Source organism: Leptosomus discolor, chromosome 3 (genome assembly GCF_034619465.1).
Source record: "Leptosomus discolor isolate bLepDis1 chromosome 3, bLepDis1.hap2, whole genome shotgun sequence".
Lineage (NCBI taxonomy): Eukaryota > Metazoa > Chordata > Aves > Leptosomiformes > Leptosomidae > Leptosomus > Leptosomus discolor.
The window spans coordinates 36,114,941-36,135,354 of record NC_141393.1 but is presented as its reverse complement, the minus strand read 5'-3'; the positions used below and the strand labels follow the sequence as shown (position 1 = coordinate 36,135,354).

The 20,414-nt window shown below is 38.0% G+C and overlaps 2 protein-coding genes across 3 annotated transcripts in view; one reads left to right on the top strand and one right to left on the bottom strand.

Moving 5' to 3' along the window:
- Positions 1-549, top strand: part of AVEN (apoptosis and caspase activation inhibitor) — a 104,660-nt gene extending 104,111 nt beyond the window's left edge. Inside the window, exon 6 of one of the 2 annotated variants that reach the window (XM_086463210.1) lies at positions 401-549. In XM_086463210.1, the coding sequence (XP_086319336.1) occupies positions 401-519 (119 nt within the window). In that variant the 3' untranslated portion in view covers positions 520-549. The remainder of the gene's footprint in view (positions 1-400) is intronic. The other variant, XM_086463211.1, reaches the window with a different exon arrangement.
- Positions 550-1,751: 1,202 nt separating this feature from the next.
- RYR3 (ryanodine receptor 3) overlaps positions 1,752-20,414 on the bottom strand; it is a 219,294-nt gene continuing 200,631 nt past the window's right edge. The window contains exons 94-107 of the mRNA XM_086462983.1: positions 18,435-18,603; positions 17,747-17,833; positions 16,441-16,638; positions 15,726-15,856; positions 12,759-12,801; positions 12,064-12,191; positions 11,084-11,144; positions 9,856-10,002; positions 7,797-7,931; positions 5,610-5,766; positions 4,422-4,486; positions 4,227-4,327; positions 2,615-2,666; positions 1,752-1,847 (exon numbers count right to left, since the gene is read on the bottom strand). Coding sequence (XP_086319109.1) covers positions 1,752-1,847; positions 2,615-2,666; positions 4,227-4,327; positions 4,422-4,486; positions 5,610-5,766; positions 7,797-7,931; positions 9,856-10,002; positions 11,084-11,144; positions 12,064-12,191; positions 12,759-12,801; positions 15,726-15,856; positions 16,441-16,638; positions 17,747-17,833; positions 18,435-18,603 — 1,570 coding nt within the window. The remainder of the gene's footprint in view (positions 1,848-2,614; positions 2,667-4,226; positions 4,328-4,421; positions 4,487-5,609; positions 5,767-7,796; positions 7,932-9,855; positions 10,003-11,083; positions 11,145-12,063; positions 12,192-12,758; positions 12,802-15,725; positions 15,857-16,440; positions 16,639-17,746; positions 17,834-18,434; positions 18,604-20,414) is intronic.

The following is a 20,414-nucleotide window of genomic DNA, read 5'->3' as shown; positions in this document are numbered from 1 at the left end:
CCCGTAAGAAAACACTGCCCTCAGGGTATGGGTTCGTACTGTGCTGGGGCGATCGTGTGGGGCGATCGTGTGGGGCGGTCGCTGCTGCGGCCTCCTGCTCCGTTCCTGCGGGAGGGTAAACTCTGCTCCGGATGGGACTGCGAACAGAGCACAGCAGGGGGGTCGCTCACAGTCTGTCTGCTGCAGCCCCGGCCGTGCCCCCCTTGAACCAGATGGAAGCCACATTGTTCTGGTTGAGCTCATTAAGCTGCCTCATCACTTTTTTATTACCACTGCTACTGGTTTTGTAATATGACTCGTGACTCTTCAAGAAAGAGAGAGTGTGGCTGTGTCAGTTGTGCATTGAAAGCTGGTGTGGAATTGTTGCAAATTTTCAAGTCTGTTCTTCTCACTTTTCTAGACCTTATAAAACTAGATATGCCTGAAGAGAAGACTACAGCATCACAGCCACAGCGAACTACATCCAAAAACGTTACTGAGGAAGAGCTTGAAGATTGGCTGGACAGCATGATTTCCTGAAGCTTAGATTTTCTCCTGTGAATAACTGAATATAGCAAATACTAAGTAGAAAGTGGAATCTTTCACTTAGTTCAGTATGCCAAATGCTTAGTTTTCTTTGCTGGCACCTAAAATTCTGTGCAACGAAAATTCATTTAGATGTGATTGAAAATAGACTAAGACTAATATTCTTAGAAAGGTCTAAAATTTGTGATGAAATGAGGATTTTCTTTGCTAAAGATGCAGGCTACAGCACACTAAGAGAACAGATATTTCAGCTTGTACTTGCTCCATGTAGTCCTTAAAATAAAGCTACAAATGAACAACGAATACATGTGTGTTTAGTCACCATCCTCACGCCGCATCTCCATGTTGTAGAAAAATGAGACAGAAGACAGCCAAGGTAATATTTGGTTTATAATACTTTATTGCAGTGGGCACTTTTTATTAAAGAAGAAAACAAAAGCATAATCCTAGCAGCTTCTACTTGCGGGTGACCATAGAGCATTGTTTCATTTTGGCCTAAGGTTTCAATTGTATTCATTTGATACAGTGTATGTCTTTTAACAGCAGCATCTAATAAGCTGTTATTGAAGGTAGTATATAAACAAACTTCAAGTGCAATTTCATACAGAAAGACAGAAGAGCAATACAGTTAATGGATCCGTTCATCTAGAACACCAACATAAATAAAAAGTTTGCATAGCTATGTCTACCGAGGGTTTAAGGCACTTCATGTTTCAAGGTCAACGAAGTGTTTGAAAATGGTTTCTTTTTAACCGCTTAAAGCTTTTCAAGCTGTATCTTAATACATTCACTAGCAAATACTGGGGGGAAAAACTGGACAGCAGTTAAAGTGTTTTTTCTGAGGCATGGCCTCTGATGTTCAAGTTCTTAAACGTCAAATGTTGTGCAATTAAGACACCTTTTAGCCCTTTCAACTGTACTGCCAAACACTAGGTTAGTGATGTGGTTAAAAAGTTGTTGTAATTTCAGACCGTGTTTGAGCTGGAAGGCTTAAGTTAATCTGGCATAGTTTTCTCTCTTCTAATTAAAATTCCAACAAAAGACCTGTTTCGTATGTGGTAGGTACAAAAAGCCTATGAAACAGTGTCAAATTTTATGTATGTCTTGAAGTTTAAAGACATTTAAAGCAAATACAAGCTGTGAAATTACACCATGAAAAGAAAAGAAGTTGTTTTGTATGCTGCATCTTAACAGTTCATGAATAAATAATTTCTTTTGTAATACTGTTAGCCAAGTTGATCCTCATACTGTTTCCGGAAGCAGTCCCCTGCTGGGAAAAAGTCCCAACATCTTTCTTGGTACATCTTCCACACAAACGACTCCTGAAAATGATAAACAGACACCTTGCTGTTAGTGCTCCAGCTAAACTTTTACCAACAACCAGGTACTCTGCCTATTACCATGGAGCAGAACTGTGAAGACACTGAAACTCAAAGATGGCAGCTCAAGAACATTTGTAAAAGTATTGCTCTGCGCTTCCCTTGATTCAGTACTCCTATTAGAAATACCATGTAAGTGGAAATTAATCAGTCTACTTAGATCAGAGCAAACCTGTAACAGTCTGTATATAGAAACTGGTTTAGTTTGCTTGGAAAATACTGAAGTAAAAGATGCTTTTGTAGTTTTTGCATAACACCTTCTTATTTGAGATAAGGTATAATTAAATCCTATTTATTTTCTTGTTTATTTACATTTAGGGCCTAACAACACTAAACATACATCCATGTACCTTATCTCTCTACAGGTATATATGGATTTAGACTATAAATAGAGTAGTTTAACTACTTAATCTTTTAGGAATAAACTATCAGTGGTGTATTTCAGAGATAAGATGACAGTAAGATTACTAGTAACTGACTTCTGACGGAGTTCAGCGCTGGGTAGAAGTGCACAGGGCTGCGGCCCACCCTTGCCCTTTTTTTAACCCTTCCTTTTCTTTCACTTGCAGAAGGCTCTCGGGGAGGGTGGGAATCATCTCCACTCCTTGGTGGTACATCAGTTCCACCTGGTGGTACACAGCTACAAGGCTGGAGAAGGTAAAAACATTGAAGGACAATCTTAAAAAACATTAGGTTTATTTTCTACTCACCTGGCCAGTATGCTCAGTTTCATCCTTGTTAATGAGATACATTAAAAAGAACCTGAAACAAGCACATCAATTGGGTAGTAATGCAGAAAACAGAACATCTCTGCCCAACCTTTCCTTGATGGGGGGACGTCAGGGCAATTATGCCAGCCGGCAAAGTAATGATGGTGGCGGGGCCTCTAAAGTGCTTATGCTAAAGGAGAAAATTCTGTCCTCCGGCACAAGTGCTAACAGATGTAAAGTCTGTAGAAACGGGAAAAGGTGGTTAAGCCTTTTCCTCATTTCAGTGCGAGGAGCAATGCCTGAATGAGGCACGTGCCCGCTCCTATACACATATGCTCCCACATCTCACCTTGGAAGAAGTTACTACAGCTGCTACGGCAGAAATTAGAAGAGTGGCAAGTACTCGGCTGCACCAGGACTTCCAGGCACTCACAAGCTGAGCCCAGCTATCTCCGGTACCCGTGCTCACTCAAATGTAGTGAGCTTGAACTGATTAGGAAGGCTGCAGAGGACTACCAATGCTCTGGTTGTATGTAACACAACTCTTGGTTAGCCACGTTTGATGCAGTGCGTTTGGAATTAAACTGAGGATGTGCTTTCATTGGGAAGAACGGCACGTGTACCGACTTCAACGTTTGGCTAATTAAAGGGCAACTCGGTTAGAGAGGTTGTTCACTATATATCCTAATATTAAGGAAATGGCCATTTTTAATTCCCTGTGAATTACAGGTTCCCACATGCCAATTAAGCAATTCAATACAGCAAGAAAAGCTTGGAGGTTGTAGACTGGTAAGACTGTGGATGTTAATGGAAATTTGCCTCACAAAAGTAATGTCCGTTGATTTCGCAGTGTCAGTTGCTATGCAAGGAACAATGCAGCCTCTGCTCCGGGAGACACACTTTGTTGTTGTTGTTTTTTAAATTTAGAAGTTCAGATGCAGTATTCCAAAGCCAGACTTCTGTAAGATACCACCAGTTCTGCTGGCACAATGCTCATAGAGTTGTCCTTGTATGAGTAACTAACACCACCAAATTAACTTTTTAAATACCCTCTTTGATCTGCTCTGTATTTGCTAATGAATGTAGAAGACTGTCTTGGGAATCTGGTCAATAGCCTAAACGCATACAACTCCTGATTGTTTCAAGGTTTTGGAAAGCTGCACTGTCACTAAAGAACTATAGGATCAGAATTATATATTATTTTTTGTAGCCTAGTTTTCAGGAATCTTCCCAAAATGCCTTTTTTTGATGTTGTTGTTTTTGGATGTTTTGGGTTTGGTTTTCTTTTTGTCAAATTGAGGCTAATTCTCAATGATACCTAGCCCTCAGAAGTCACAATGAAACCTTCCGAAGTAAAACAATTTATTAAATTTGTTCCCTATCATTCCACCTATCTGGGTTTCCTTCCAGAGGAATAAGGAGTTGGAGTGCCTTCAGGTCTCATTCTGCTAAGGGGAGCACTTTGCAGATAACCAGCAGTGTGGAGTAGAGGAATGGAGATAATCCCCAGTTCTACAGAATTCTGTCTTAAGATTTGCAGCAATGTGTACGCTAAATTACTCTGGAGCTGAAAGGTCTCTTTATCGTAATTCCAGTAGTAAAATATACTTACAGATAGTTTGCCAAGTTGTGTTCTTGCAAAGTATGTGTTTCAAAGCCATGCGGGGTTGTGTCAAAATAGTCATTGCCGATTCCACAAATAAAACATTTGGTCTGGAAACACAAGGTGTGGTTACCAATTAATTTTAACTGAAAGACGCTATTTTAACTGTAAGAGTAATGAACAATGTAGTGTGCTTCCTCATACCTCCATATCTTCTCTCACTTGTTCTTGCTGGTCTCTTAATTCACCGAAAGCATCAATAATCAGACCTATTTCAAATGGAAAAGTAGCAACACTTCAGTACTTCACAATATTCATATTTCAAGTAACATCTGTCAGACATCCTCCTCTCTTTGGAGTTTATTGTACTAATGTCTAGGGTGAATAAGTTGAGTTACAATCTATCAATTTCCAGACACGTAGCATTTGTTTACACTGCACTCCTAGCGGTAAGAATTTCTCTTACATAGAAGTACGATCTTGAGAGTGGAAAAGCTTTTCTGTACTTGTATTTTGGTCAGTTTAAGCTTCCATAATCTCATCTCTCTTGTTCCCATAAAAGAATTTAATTTTCATTCTCCTTCTTCTGGCATTCTTGTACCCCAACTTTTGTTCAACAGAGACGACTCTGCTCCCACAGGCCCCTCATCCAGTTTGTGATGCTGCTTCATATCCCAAGTGTTATATCTCCGCTTCTAACATATTAAGAATAGAGTTGGATCATTTTGGGGACTGTTGACATTCATAACTTTTTCTCAGTATAGAAGTATTACATTTTTTCCTTGCCACCAGATTGCCATAAAATGGTCTTTTTTCCTACAGCCTTAGGTCAGTTTAATACAATGAGTGTTGAATACTGACAGTCATTGAAGAGTGGTCTTGTCCTCTGTAAACCACAAGTGCAAACCAATTAAAACTGCAAATCATCCTCTAAAGAAAGGGGGAAATGGGCATGTGGCCATGGTGACTCTCCATGCCACATTTCCCCTTTCCAAGGGGAAAGTCCCCATTCCCCAGCCAGCTGTGGTAGTTCCAGACTAAAGGTGTGAAAAGTCTCTACAGCAAGGCTCTCCGAGTTTCAGTGGTTATTACAGGAGGAACAGTGATCCTGCACAAGCTGTGTCATTGCTGGACAGCTGTCAGAGTGATCATAAACGCTGTAGCCCAGATAAGTTGTGTTTCTTGTGCCTTGTCTTTGCGTAGCACTTGGGACAATGCATTATTTGTGAATTACGTATAAAATTATTACTTTCAGAATTAATGATTTTATCAGCTCATAAATAAGTCTTTATAGCAATACTGCTAAATTTACCTCAAATGCAAAGACAGTTCAAATACATTGCAGAACTTAACTGAATTCTAACAGTCTCTACTAAGGTAGAGAGAGGGTACCTTGAATAATGGCCAGTAGGATAACGATGACAAAGAAGAAAAATGTGATGTCAAAGACAATTCGATACATTTCATAAGGGTCTCCAGCAGGATCCTCAATTTCATCTCCAATGCCACCACCAGCTCTTACACCCACATACATGTGGAACAAGTAACACTAAAAAAGACAGAGGAAAATGACAGTTATATTTACCATGAATGATTCTGTTTGGGGTTTTTCTCTTTCTTTAAAACGATTCTGCTCTGCTAGTTCTTTTCACAAGGTATAGTAACAAAGAACACATAATATCATTGCTCATGTATCACACACACTGCACCAAAAATCTGTTACTGTGCTCTGAAGTCACATTAGTATGCAATTACATCTTCAAGTACACTTAACTAAGAGGGGGAACTCAGCATCAGCTGTTACCCTCTGCTCACTCCTTAGGTCTTACTTACAGACTAAGACCATTTGAAGGACATTTCTCTTGTATTTGTTACTATATTCAACTATATTCCACCCCTTATATTAATTCCTAAGGTTCTAGCTTGCTCTGAGTAAGCGGAGGACATCTTTTAAAGTTTTGTAATGGAGTTTAGAAATGTTGGCAAATATTGCCAGAAAATAGATGGTGATATATTCATAACAAGGAGATCTATCTGCATTTAGGTGGTTTCTGGATTATTTCATTTTGCAATATGGGATGTCCGGTGTAGTGTATTGTAAATTATGTATGATCTGAGAAACAGCCTGTGTTCAGTTTGATGTGGAAGAAATCACTTTACAAAAATGTTTTATAATGATAGTGTTACATCTTTTCAACATGTACGTCTTCATGGGAAAAAAATCTTTAAAAATCAGGATATTTAAGCTATCTAAGGATATTAAAATGGAATCTTCTGCTGGAGTGAAATACTAATGTTCCCGTATGAATCAGCTACAGAATCTTGTAAACCACTTTCAGTCACAGAATGTGGGTTAAAACCAACAGAAATCTCTAAGCCCAGCCAGTGCTCTGAAGTCACATTAGACAGCAATGCTGGTGTTGAATAGTCGGCACAAAACCTGACAAATCTGGTCTTTCATAAGCAAACGCTAACCAGAACTATACACCAAATTTTATAATGCAACTTTATTGTTGACATTTAGATGCCGGTACTAGTTTAATAATACTTAAAAATGGAACTTGGAATTGATTTACCTCACTTGGTAGAGTGGTTTAAAATGTAATAGAGTTTCATTATTGCAATTACTCATACATCTGTTTTATGACCAGACCATTGTATCCAGCTCACAGATGGACCCAGTTGTTAAACAATACTGGTTGGGCAGTTTTTGTAATTTCTATCATTTGCACATCTAACTTGCACTGAATCTTTGAAAGAAAGTTCAAGAATAGGGAAGATTGTTTTGTGAAGTCTATAACACACCTCTGTTCTGCAGTATTTTATTCTGTCTTTGGCATGTAGCACAGGGCAGAGACTGCCTGTTCCATCGAAGAAGTGAGCTGGCCCCAAACTCAGAATACTACATTTTTAATACCTGAATTTATGCTGTTTTCTGTATCCTTAAGAAAATAAAATCCTCTTCATACTATAATATGTATCTGTAGAGTATCTTTTAATATGACATAAATAACTTCCTGTGGCAACAGGTAGAAATTAGATCAGTGGCATTAGATTATCACCCATAAGAAGTTCTAATTTCCCCCTTCTCTACTCCAACTTGACTTCTTACTTCATGACTAAATTAGTACTTGTAAGCAACGTAACTAGTGCTTCCTATAACCTAAATAAGGACAGGAAGAGCTTGCAGAACAGATTTGGTTTATTTGTGCTGTGACAACACAGCTTCTTTTTGCAGGGCTGACCCGTTTGTCATTGATTTCTTCCATATACTTTAAGGGTTGGTCATCTTCACATGTAAAAGAGTTGCAGCAAATCATATACCACAGTATTTAGGAGAAAAATCCAGAATCTCTTCCTGTAGTGCTGAGTCTTATCTATCTACTGTTGAGTTTAGACCCCTGGAGAATGCAGAGGGAACTTCAAGACCATTCACATTTTCAAAATGGCATTTAGCAAGAGCAGCCCCATGGATTTAACAACAAAACCATCCATCCCTCCTTGCTTATCACTTTATCTTAAGTATCCAATTGAAAATTCAGGATGAAGTTTGAAGCATGCTAGTGATGTTTTAGTTACCGTCATCATGTCATCACATTTCATGTCTGGTTCATCTTCATCTTCGCTTTTGTTGTAGAATTTGCGGAAGAAGTTGAATGCCACAACAGTGTAAAGATACACTACTACAGCGAGGAGGCCCACAGTCAGCACAAGCTGTGTACGGAGACATGACATGAAAGCAGGTTTCAGTTTCATGCTACCAGAAGAGATACCCTAGCTCAGTGTATTGCCTTAAGTATTGAACATGTATCATGTTACACCTTTCCCAGTAAGGCAACTAAAGATAGCAGTTACGATAGCTTCAAGTTACTTGGATCAGCGTAGGGGTGTTACTTTACCCTGCTCTCACGTGAAAATCAAAGGGAAGAGCAGAATCAAGAAACTGAAGTTGTTTCCATCTTTCTGAGCTATATGCATACAACCTATAGATCACTGAAGCAATGTTCCACTTTTAATTTAAAAGTTAAATTCCAGTAACTTGAAAAACTGGGTACATGGTGAAAATTAAATGATAAAAAATAAACTCCTTCTGTTATTTTCATAAATAATTTCAGCTGGGACTTACGGCTTATCATAGTCTATTTTCTGTTCCAAAGCTGGTTAGCAAAGTTACCAATAAAGCAGCTAGATAGATAATTTTTTTGATAACCAAAGAGTAATTTCCAGATCCTGCTTTTAAGCAATTAAAATCCTTTCATTGAAAAAGTTTAGCAGTTAGTTAATGAGACTAGATTATATGGTTTGTTGGAGCTGGCATTAGAAAATGCAGCACTGGAGAGGAGTTACTGAAGGCTACATATCTTTAAAAGTGCAACAATTGGTATTACTCTTTTAAAAGAGACGTAAGAGTATTGAACAACAACCTGATCATCAGTTTATCACTTTCTGCAGATCTGCAAGGATGCTCCTAAAGTGAACATTTCAATTGAAAAATCTGCAGCTGTCTTTCAGTGTGCACATCTACTGGCAAGAAAAGTAACAGGATTAGAAAAACTAATCTTCGCTTGTTAAGAACGTACACCAAAAGCTGTGGTCTTGAGTTGAATCAGTTTTGTCAATTATGCTCAGTTTTGAGTATCATAAGTAGAAAAATCTCCTAAAGAAAATATATCAGTCATTAAGTCAGAAGTAATGCAACTTTGGCCATCCTGGAGGAAAATGAAGGTGATTGATAAAACCAGAGACTTCATTAGTTTGTACAGTGACACTGAAAACATTCTCATACGTGCTATTACAGAAACTGCCTTTCCTGGTAAGGGAAGAAACTGCCATTGGTCAATTTCTGCTGAAAGAAGGGACTGAGCAAACACAAAGGATCTGTCATAAGTTAAGCTAAAGGCATACTCTTGTGCCTCTTCCAAAACCTTATGTAGTTTAAAATATTTTGACAAGTCTAACAGGGAATAAGAGTGGGCTTAGAATATCTGTTACTGCATTGGGGAAGGAATGGAAAGTGTATGTTTCAAACTAAATATTAGGGAAGTTCTGTTAGATTCCTTAAGTGTAAGTTAAAAAGTGCGTTAGTGAAAAGCTTGGGTTTGATGGTGTGCTAGCTAGGAACATGGAGCCTTTCCCTGCATAAGTTTCAACAATTAGGTTTGGAAGTAGATTTTATTAATCTGATTTTTGCATGACAAAGTGACATATAAATATATTCTACAGTGCAGAATGCCCACACCTGTAAGCACATTCTTACTAGCTGAGTATTGAAATCTCAGTGCCCAGACCATTATTACTGCTGTAGCTAAGGAAAGAGTGTGAACTCTTAGTAGTTATCACCAGTCAGCTCAGCACTGAGCACAGAGGAGGAGCTGGTTAGGTCATAATTCATATTCTTGCATTTTTCTACTGTGTACAAAACTCCTTTAGCTATCAGCACTCTGTGGGTATAGATTATTATGATTTCATAGGATTTAACATGTATTAAATGTGCTGCAGAAGACTCACTAGGATCTATTTTTTTAATCCAACCATGATCAAAATGGATCACATTCCAACATTTCCTAGGTACCTCAAGATTTTTTCCAGTACCGTTACAAAATGCATTCATTTTCAAACCTTGGCGTGCAGCACTAACCTGTTTGCCATTGTGAGTGACTGAAGACAAAATGGTTCGCAGTGTCTTGAAACCCATAGCAATGTCCAGCAGATGAGCAGCAAAGAAGAAGTTGTTGTAGTGCCCAAGGATGGACATAGTCGTGTACCAAGCTAAGTATAGAAAGGACTGCAGAGAAAGTGAAAAGGGGCCAGATGTTAGCAGGTGCTAACGGGCTTCGCTGGATCCAGATTATAGGTGTCTTTTAGGCACCCAAGTTATGAAATACAGTACCACTGTCGTGATCTGATTTGAATCACAGTCTGAACGTAATACCTCTATTTTACGTGTTCAAAAAGCCTGTCTTACTCCATCTCTTATCATCCCCACTGTTCATTTAAGGAGAGTTTATTGCTTCGTTATTCTAATAAGACCTCTATCTTTACATATTTAAGTGCAGTCTTCAGCACAAATGTTATTAACATCATAATACTCTACCTTAAAACTGTTTTTGTTGGGGAGCTTGTTACGCAGTGCTTTAAATTTTAACACTGATTCTGAAGGAGAGAAAATGCATTGTGTTACTCTTGAGACTCTTCGCTCTGTTTAAGTCTCAGACCACGTCACCAGGACACCCAGAAAACCCAAGGCACATAACACAGCTTATTCAACAAGCAGTGAACCTGAAGGCTCTTTGATGTGAAAGCTCTTACTGAAGAACAATGGCTCAGTGTGCTTTTAGTGCACAATGAGTTTATACATCTTCACTTGATTCACCTTGGCCACCTTGTTTGTTTGGGAGTGCTCAAGAGGATGCAAAAAGAGGACTCACAACAAAAAAGGAATTTTATTATAAGTGTGGTCCTTTCAAAGGAGAAAGTATGAAAGAAAAGAATTAACCAACCATGTCAAACCAATGATTCAAGAATAAAAAAGGATAACTTCCCGTAGACTGTGCTTGATTTTAGAAGAGATACCTTTGGTTGTTAGATTGATTTCTACAAAATTAAATGAATGTGCCATTAACTTCCAAAATGCTGACAGCGTAGTAATGGTGAGAAGGTGCCTGTTGCCCTTTAGAATCAGAAAGAAAATTCTAACATAAATTAAAGCAATTTGCTACAACACCAGACAGAAGGAACTATTTTAAAATGGCTCTGTAATGCAGTACTATTTGCGTACGTTTGTTTAAAATAAAAGCAGATGGTGGAAGACATGCAATCATGTTTAGAGTAAATCAAAGCATATTCTTCTAGGCTAACATACTCACATTATCTGTGAAAACAACTCCGAGCTTCCAGATGTGGTACTTTGTATCAATGGAGCTTAACCTAGGAAATACGGCATTTTTGAAATGCATCAATGTCAAATTTAAGAATTGAACCCTCTAAGTACAAACAACAAACTGGCTTTGGCACTTCATGTTTGTTTGCTGAAGGTGGTGATAGACATTAGCTGTTTATTTTTTGAGTGATGTAGGTGCTTCATTTTTCAGAGGGTATTCGTTAACTCTGAGCACCTGGACGCAGCTTCTAAAGCATTGAAACTGGTGGAACAATGTCAGTAGGAGTGATACAATTAATATGTGTGTTAAAAGTAGTGAGATGTGGAACCCGAATGGCTTGAATGCAAGAGAAGTGGTCTGTGTAGTGTAAAATGTTGCTAAAATTATGAAGGGAAAAGCTAATGCCTTCTGCAAGGTTCTAAATATGATATTAGCCATTAGATGACATGTGAACGGAAATCCTTCTTCTTGTGTGCCTTAAATATCAAGGAAACCAAACTCTTACAGGAGCCTAAATCATTTGGGACTTGGATACCTTCAAACTCTCATCTTTTGAGATGGATTAAGTCAGGAAAACACCTCTGAATTTTTTTAGATACCTGGCATCTAGATATTTGTTATCAATACCTTTTCTGTCCTTTGGTTTCTAAACTAACTCTGTTGTAACACCTGAGGAATTTTTGCATGCTGCATTGGTTAATGTTTAAAATAAAAGAGTGCCCAACTATATCGGCCAGCATCAACTTGTTGATTTTTTTCTTACTTTCATATGACAAGCATAAGCATGTTTGAGAACAAGCAAAAAGTTTTTTTATTTTACTTCCACGCTAGGCTGGCTTCTCTACTTGAATTTTCCATGCCAAGGAAAACACGGCTACAGTTTCAATGTAAAATCCCTTTTTATCTTTGCCAGTGAAGTTATGCCAACACGTAATTAATTTGTCTGTGAAGTTCAGAACTCATACCATGATACAAGAGATGCCTCTTCTGGTTCACTCTCTTCCACCGGACTAAAATCAAGGGCACTTTTGTCCAAACCCAGAAGCTCTGCAATGCGCTCTGCTCCATATAAGTCTCCGTACTTGTTAATAACCTAAAAATAGAAGAAGAGGAGCTTTTGCTCAGAGAAAGGCCTTGATGACATTCACAGTAATTGTCAGTAATTTTTTTTTAAAAAAAGTCTCTCACAATTAACACTACTAGAACAGTCAGAACTCCCAGGCAGCCAGGCGGGGGGAGCATAAAAAAGCAAAATAGAAGCATTAAAGGCTATTATCTGAAGGCTTATGTATAATTTGCCATCATTTAAGCTGGCATGTTTTTCTTTTTTCAGGGGAGATGAGGGGGCTTTGTATCCTAAAGATGACAGTGACAGTAAATTAGACCTGTGTGCCTGACTGACAGCACAAAGTTACTTTGAATGCCTGAGTCTAGGAAGGAAACCTCAGCCTTCTGTCTTCCTCCCTCCTCCACTGCAGCTGCCTGTTCACAGAGACATTTCCCACAACAATGACTTCCATAAAACAAGTATCAGTTCTCAACTATTTGTACATTTATGTGTACAGAAGTATATTACAAATAGTATTATACACATATATCCCGATTAGCTGAACAGCAGATTATTGCTATAACTAACGTAACGCAAACATAAAAAGCCTACCTTCCGCTTTACAAATTTGTCCCAGTAATTGTTAGGAAAGGACCTACATAGGTAAAGCAAAGATATTTCAAGTTATTTAACTTGTTAGGGGAAAGAAACAACCAACCAAAGAAAAAGAAAATACCAGGTTCCTGATCACTGCAGATTCTGGTACTATTTCACTCACTCACGCACTGCACTTTTTGAATTTCAAGAACAGTTTCTTTTCATGTGGACAACAGCTGTTTCTGATCATCACTCACTGCAATATCATCCTCCCCCCCCTGTTCTTTTTCACATCCAGAAATATGCTCGGCTACCAAAGGGCAGCAGGCTAAACACTACCACCTAATGAGCCTGACAGCTCAATAATAGCAGGGGGGTCACTGTAGTCACTGCAATATCATTCACGTCCTAAATAAACACTTTATTGCTCCTAGCCATAAAATCAATACTGACAATGATTTTCAGAGGAAAATAAGAAAGTCTGGTAGCCTAAATAAGTTTTAAATTCACTGGATTACATTTCACATAGAAGCTGAACACTTGGGAACCAGTGGACAGTTTACCAACATAAATTTTTTAAATATTTTTTGAATTTGAAAACCCCCAGAAAATTGCAAAGATCATTTGGCAGAAACAAGGGTTAATCTTGTTCTCAGGTGTATCATAGTGTTGTTCCTGAATCTGACAACCCAGAACAAGACAAGGTAAAAAACATTGATAATTCTAAAGCTGCAAGACAGTTCAGCTAAAAAGCATTTTGCATCATCTGCCTCTGAGCAGCCATGCCCACACCGGTAATTAAAAAATTAAGCAGTAAATCTTCAGTATTGAAGAAGTGTCAGGCTATCTTTAACTGAAAATTCCCTGGGTTTTTTTTTGAGAGTAGCAAGCCACCATGATGCTTCAATAAGCAACCAGTTTTATCCAGGGGAGATCTTAGAGCAGACTAGGAAATACACCAGCTTTGACCTGCAAGAAAAAAGATAGTGTTCTCTCTTATCAGTGGCATGCCCCTGATCTTCAACTTGATCATAAAAATATTGTTCTTGAACAGCAGTGCCCAGGAATTCCTCATTCTGATGGTCTTACTGTATATTATGTTAGTTATGAAGAATGCCAATTAGCAGGAAATACTAAAAAATTCAAGGTTTTTCTCTCCCCATTTTCTGGATGTAATATTATGTTGAGCAAATATGCAGGTAGGTAAAAAAAGAAAAATAACTGCTTAAACTGACGGATGGTATTGGTAAAATAAAGCAAGCAGTAACATCAGAAGAATGAGATTGCTGGGATGTGAGGCAAACTTCCCAACTACTATTAAGCCCTTAATTTTTTATTTTCCTGAATGGAAGTTCTGAATGAAATTACTCCAGATAAAGGCAAATGGTTCCAGTGATTCAGATGGTATATTCTGGTCCAATGCTCTGTATTATTTCTTTCCTTGATTTCTCAGACTTTTAAGCAAAGTGTGTCTCCAATGAGGACAACTTGTGTCTATCTTTTACCACAAACACCGAACAGTGCTCCTTTTATCAGGGTACCTCTTCTGACTTTTTAATTACCTTTTTTTCCACTTACAGAAAGCATATTTCAGTCTATGAAGGTCTAACAGACCTCGAGAGTCAGTTCACATGAGAGGGAAGGATCAGTCGGCCTAGATTAGCCTTAATCTTTTATTCAGCTCCAGTAAATAGTGTAACATGCTGAGAACAGGCTGTACAGCATGTCGCTTGGGATGAGCTGACAATATATCTCATTAATTCATGCTTAGTTTTGCTGAGGATAAACCTACTGGATGTCCAGATAGCTTGCTAGCAATAGTTAGAGTTGGAAATTAAGCAAGCTCTCCAGCTTCCCAATTACCTTCTACCTACTACATTAATAATGTGTGCTAGTCTGCATTTCTAACTGTAATGAAGGAAAATTCTTAAAATTCAGGTGTAGGAAAACAAAGCATTCAAGAATTTACAATAATTTAGACATTCTAACTTTAATGAAAGTACTAAGGGCACTATTTATAATGTACACAAACTGAGTATGACTGGTAAAATACAGATGTTTTAGCTATTTGGCAGCATATTGCGCATTTAGATGATTATTTTTTTTCGCCTTGTTTTTATCAAATAGTTACTTATGCCTGCACATACTACCCACAACTACTTTATAACTTGTAAATAACTTCGTTCTTTTCCAGCTTTCTGTTACTGTCCTTAAATTATGATATTATTAGGGAAAGACAGGAATCGTAAGCCTAGACATACTCATACCAAAAAGTGATTTTAGTTGTTTTGAAAGACTAAATTCCAAAAAATAGCCTGTAGAGAAGGCATTGTTTCAAGAGAAGACAGTTGGCTTGCTGTATTTCTCTGTGTCACTCCTACAGACTGCTGCAGCTTACTGATATTATTCATTTTCTTGTCTACATTGTATCATTCACTTACAGAACAGCAGGTGAGCCTCCCAGAATCAGTGTATGACTACTACAGAATTTGCTAATGCGTACAACCTGACAGTAATTCCTGTCAGACCTACTCAAATTCTGGGATTGCTGTTTTACACTAGAATTACTTCTCTTGTCATGTACAAATTTTGTTAGCAAGAAGTGGGAAAGAAAGTCAGGAGAATACTACTGTACAGTATCAATGTGAAATTGAGTCACTGAAAAGGCTGGAAGTTATCTTTTTAAAACTTTCTCAATAGTGACTAATACGTGAAATGTCTTGGAGAGAGCCTGTGAGGTAAGCGAATGCTAGTAAAATGATGAGGAGGTGGAACATGCACGTTACGTTAATATTTATTAAATAAATGGATAATAAAGGATTTCACATTAGAATCTGCTACTGTAGCATCCCATATAAGGTGAAAAATGCCTTTCTTTTAGATGAACTAGGTGGCAGGTGGACAGGGAAGGCTCTAGATCAGTGGCTTAATGAGCCATAGTATTTATAAACAGTGTACACATAACCATTTGAGTTTACATACGGAGTGTTTATAACCAGGCGATCCCACTGCCCTTTAATATCATCTTCGGATGGCTGTTCAGTTATGTATAGCCCGTCAAATTCCAGCTTTCTCGCTACCTCCTTTTCTCTCTTGAATACAACCAGCGGGACCTATGAAAATGGCAGTGGATATTTTGTCATGGTTTATATATTTTTAGAAACCACAATATCTACCTACAGTATTAAGTACTCTTTATAGTACTACATAAGACCAAACATCACACCAGCACCTCCCACAAGCAGACCAATGCCTAGCCAGCCCCTGAGCAACAGCGGCCTTGGAAGTCAATCCCCAGTTTTTATTGCTGAGCATGACGTTACATAGTATGGAATATCCCTTTGGTCTGTTCAGGCCCGCTGTCCCAGCTGTGCCCCCTCCCAACATACTCACTGGGGGAAGCACAGGGTGGGTAGAGCAAAGAGAAAGCCTTCACACTGCGCAAGCCCTATTCAGCAATAACCTAAAGGCGGGTGGGTTACCAACGCTGTTTTAACCACAAATCCAAAACACGCACACTGCCATGAAGAAAGCCTGTTGGACTGAGTACATGAGGAGAACATCTACATATTGAATAGTGAGAATTTGTAAACAGCTAGGTACAAACAGGTATTCCAGTATTAGCTCCAAAAGTAACTTTGGGACGTAGCCAATGGCTTTTAACAAATATAGAATAGTAGTAAGATTCAGAACTTGCCTTTAAGCAATAGTATCCAATCACACAGACAAAGGAGATGATAGTATGAATAACTGCCAGCGCTCTGAGAGCAGGTGCCATGTAACCCGTACTTTCTTCTAAAACAAAAAACACCATGCCTTCCTCCTCCTCCTCTTCATCAAAAGAGTTCCAGAGATTAGAGTCTTCCTCTACCTCATCAAGTGGCTCTTCTGTCACCTGAGAGGAATTCAAGCACATTGAAAACACACAATAAACTAACTTAAAAGCTTTTCCTTTACTATGATGACAAATCACGTTTGCAAAGCCTGCTTCTGGGAAGATGATGAACAGTAATGTCCTTCATTTTTACAGCAAAAGTCTCCACATCATCTCATCTAGAAGAGAATCTAGAAAAAGCAAGTACAGGCATAGGACAGTTTACAAATCTTTCCTTTAACAGTGCCATAGCAAAACCAAAACAGTGAAAAAGTTACCCAAAAAGGTTTTCTTGGAAGAACCAAGCAATGACAGGTTTATCTAATATGACTGAATCTAGGTTTGTTTTCCTGATTACTAGAGTCTAGAAAGAAACAAACTTCTCATGTTACTAACTTGTACATTGTCCATAAATTTTTATTTCATGACTTAGTTTAGAGCTTACAAATTAATACAGTATTTAATCAGTATTTCATAAATACCCCAAGCCATAAAGCTGACATACTGCCCTAAATTCTTCCAGCGACTTTAAAAACCTGGCCTTTAAAATAAAGGTCCTAAGTGTTCTCCTTCTGACAGCTTTATCTGACAGCTGAAGTCCTGTTTCACTCCCACTGACCCTTTCCTATCTATGAGAGAGGGACTTGTACTGATAAACACAAATCTTTGTCCTGGCTCTGCAAGAGGATGGGTTGTTGGCTGACCCACAAGACCCCATGAAAAGCAGAAGAGAGGGGGGAGAAAAGGACCGCCATAGACAAAAGCAGACTTCTGTGTATACCTGTGAAGTCCCTCCTCTCTAACCAAATGGGATGGCAAGAGAGAGGCAAGAAGGGAGCCTTAAACAGCCCTGATGGTCTTTCTGCTGGAATGGTGCACCTTCATTTTACCCAGTTTTCAAGAGCCTTTTGCATCTCTACCTGCCCTGTCTCCAAGACTGTAACCGCATTGTAGGAGTTGTTTTTCAAGATATTTGAGATCAGGATTCAGTTACTTCTAGACTGGAAGTTCAGCCAGTTCTCTGAAGTTTTTCGTTGTAAACAACAGAACTAGAAAATGTAATACTGGAAACCACAATATTCCTCCGGAAGTAACCAAAAAACATTTAAAGAAAAATGCATAATCTTACCTTGTAAAATAGAAGAATAAAGTTGATGGCAAATGCAACAAATAAAGCAAGAAACCTCAAGTTATAAAAATTTCTTGCCAAGTAGTGCTGAAAGTAAAAAAAAATAATTAAAAAGTTAGAGGTGGTCTGTAGCTAGTATCAGGATAAGAAAAGTAGGCAGCAGAGTTTCTGAGAAAGTAAATACATAATTGTGTTGCCTTCATACACGAGTTATAATGAGCAAGGGCATTTCTTGGCAGCCTATTCTCCCATTTCATGGTAAACAGGATTAAAAATAATAGACTAGAAGGAAGTCTGGAAGAGAAATGCTAGAATACTGGAATAAACTACTTGAGAAGGTTTCAGAGAGTTCATCATTTGATGTTTTTAAGAATAAAGAAAAATCTTATAGAAAACAGAATTACAGATTCTAAAAGTTAGAATATGGAAATAGGGAGCTCCTCACAAGGAGCTCAAGAGGTTAATCTGTCCTGTTAGACCAAGACAGGAGAAATTAAACACACAAACACTTTATTTATGTAACTCTATGAAGTATTACAAAAATCACAAAAGCCTGAATACAGCCAGTCATTTGAAAACTCATGCCAATGTTCCTTTTACAATGAAATTTCTCCCTTCAATATCAAACAAGTGTTCTTTATTGCATAAATAAAAATTCAATGACTGAAAGAATTTAAGAAAAACTTACGAGCATTTTTGTTTGATAAATTTCCAAAGCTTTGAAGAAGTTAGCCATAACAGCCTCTGGTTTCTCAATTTTTTGTCCATGCCTTCGCTTCTTTTTCTTCATTTTTCCCTCTTCTAGCTGCTCGGATTGTACTTCCTTTGCTTTATCTTGTTTCTCACCATCTTCCATGCTAGAAGAAAGGTTATCTAAACAATACCCAGCCAAACTTCTGTATTGTAAATGCATTCATTTAGAAAGAATTCTAATTCAGAACGTTTGGTTTTGAAAGCTGGTTTTGGCACTGGGAGAAAAATGATGGTAAGAAAGGGGCTTGAGGTAGACAGTAAACCCAGAGTCAAAAAAGTGAGCTTAGTTTCAAATGATATGCAAGAATAGAGTTGCTGAGTTGAGATCAAAGGGTAAAAAGCCAAAAACCAGGCAGAAGTTGCTGCACCAAGTGTGAAGTGGATAATGTTTGCCAAAACCAGAGATGTACACATATACCTAATAAAAGCAACATTAAAATTTTAAGAGTTCATGTGTACTTTCTTGAGCCTGGGGCTGATTAAGAGAAATAAAGCTTCTGAGATTTGGTACACAGGATCATAACTGAATCACAGTATCATAAAATGAATTAACTTCAGTCAAGGCAATCACTGTTGTTACAGAGATGAATATTAACAAGGAAGCTGCACCTTACAAAGTATGTAGCAGATGACAATCACTCCTCCTGAACCCCTGAACTGCCTTTATGAAAATTAAGTACCAAGACTGTATGTAGTAATAGGGGAATTTACTTACTAAACTAAAAACAAGCTGAATTTGCATATATGTAAAAAAATGTCAAGGCATCAGGCTGTTTGAAAGTTTAGGCATGAGGGTAAAGAAATGCAGTATGTGGTTCACTTTATGACACTACTACTGCAGTAGGAATCATATGATCGGTTTGTAAGAATGTGTTTATCTTCTACCAAAAAAAGTCCCTGTTGCAGCCTCAGAAATGTAAGCCATTTAAACTCAAATTTTTAAGCTGAAGGCAATTTGAATATGCTGCAAAAGTACTTGAGAGGATAATTAAACATGGCAGACGAGAGAAGACAACAGGGAATAAGGAAAATAAGTCCAATAAAACAATAGAGGTAGAAGGAGATCATGCTTATGGAAAATAAGAGGTGAAAAAGCCTGAAATAAGAAAGTGAGTGACACAGGAGATTTTGAGCAAATCCCTAGATAATTATAAATTGCTTCACTGAAGAACCAGTGAATATGCTAGTAGTGTCAAAATCAGGAGACCAAAATCAGTCAAGAAAGAAAAAAGCCCAGCACTGATATGATTTGACAATATTTTTAAAAGGGATCATTTGACCAGTCTAAGCATTAACCAGCATAATAGTACATTATAACATGGTCTAGATAAAACAACAGTTTCTGAAACCGCTTATTTTCAAGTTACTGTCTACATACTGAGTAACACTCATCAACAGGTCCTTTGGATACGTGGTACCAAAAAACCATAGAAGAGCATCAGTGCACTTTTTAATTATGGGAAGTGCTCTAAACAATGAAAATAACATGCCTAACATCCCTCCAGGGATTGAAGAGAGAGACAAATCCTATCAAAACAATTCTGTGACAATAAAATGCAAGAAGGGGACTTTATAATTGAAGAAGTAGGTTAGACACAGCCTGAAAGGTAACAGGAAGTGAACCATCAGATAGATCCTGAGCCATCACAGATACTGTTGATGGCATACTTTAATGAGGTAACAGGAAGAAACAACCAACCAACCAACCAACCAACCAAACCCCCACCATTTAAATGCACACATGTGTAGGCATACTATACGTGTACACATTCTTGTCCATGTGAGGCATACATATATACATATATGTGTATAGACATGTAAACATATATATACAGAGGGGGAAAAAAAAAGGATACTTTTCAGACAAGCTACACAAAGTGTATCTAGTCCTAAAATATTGACCCCAATGGCACAC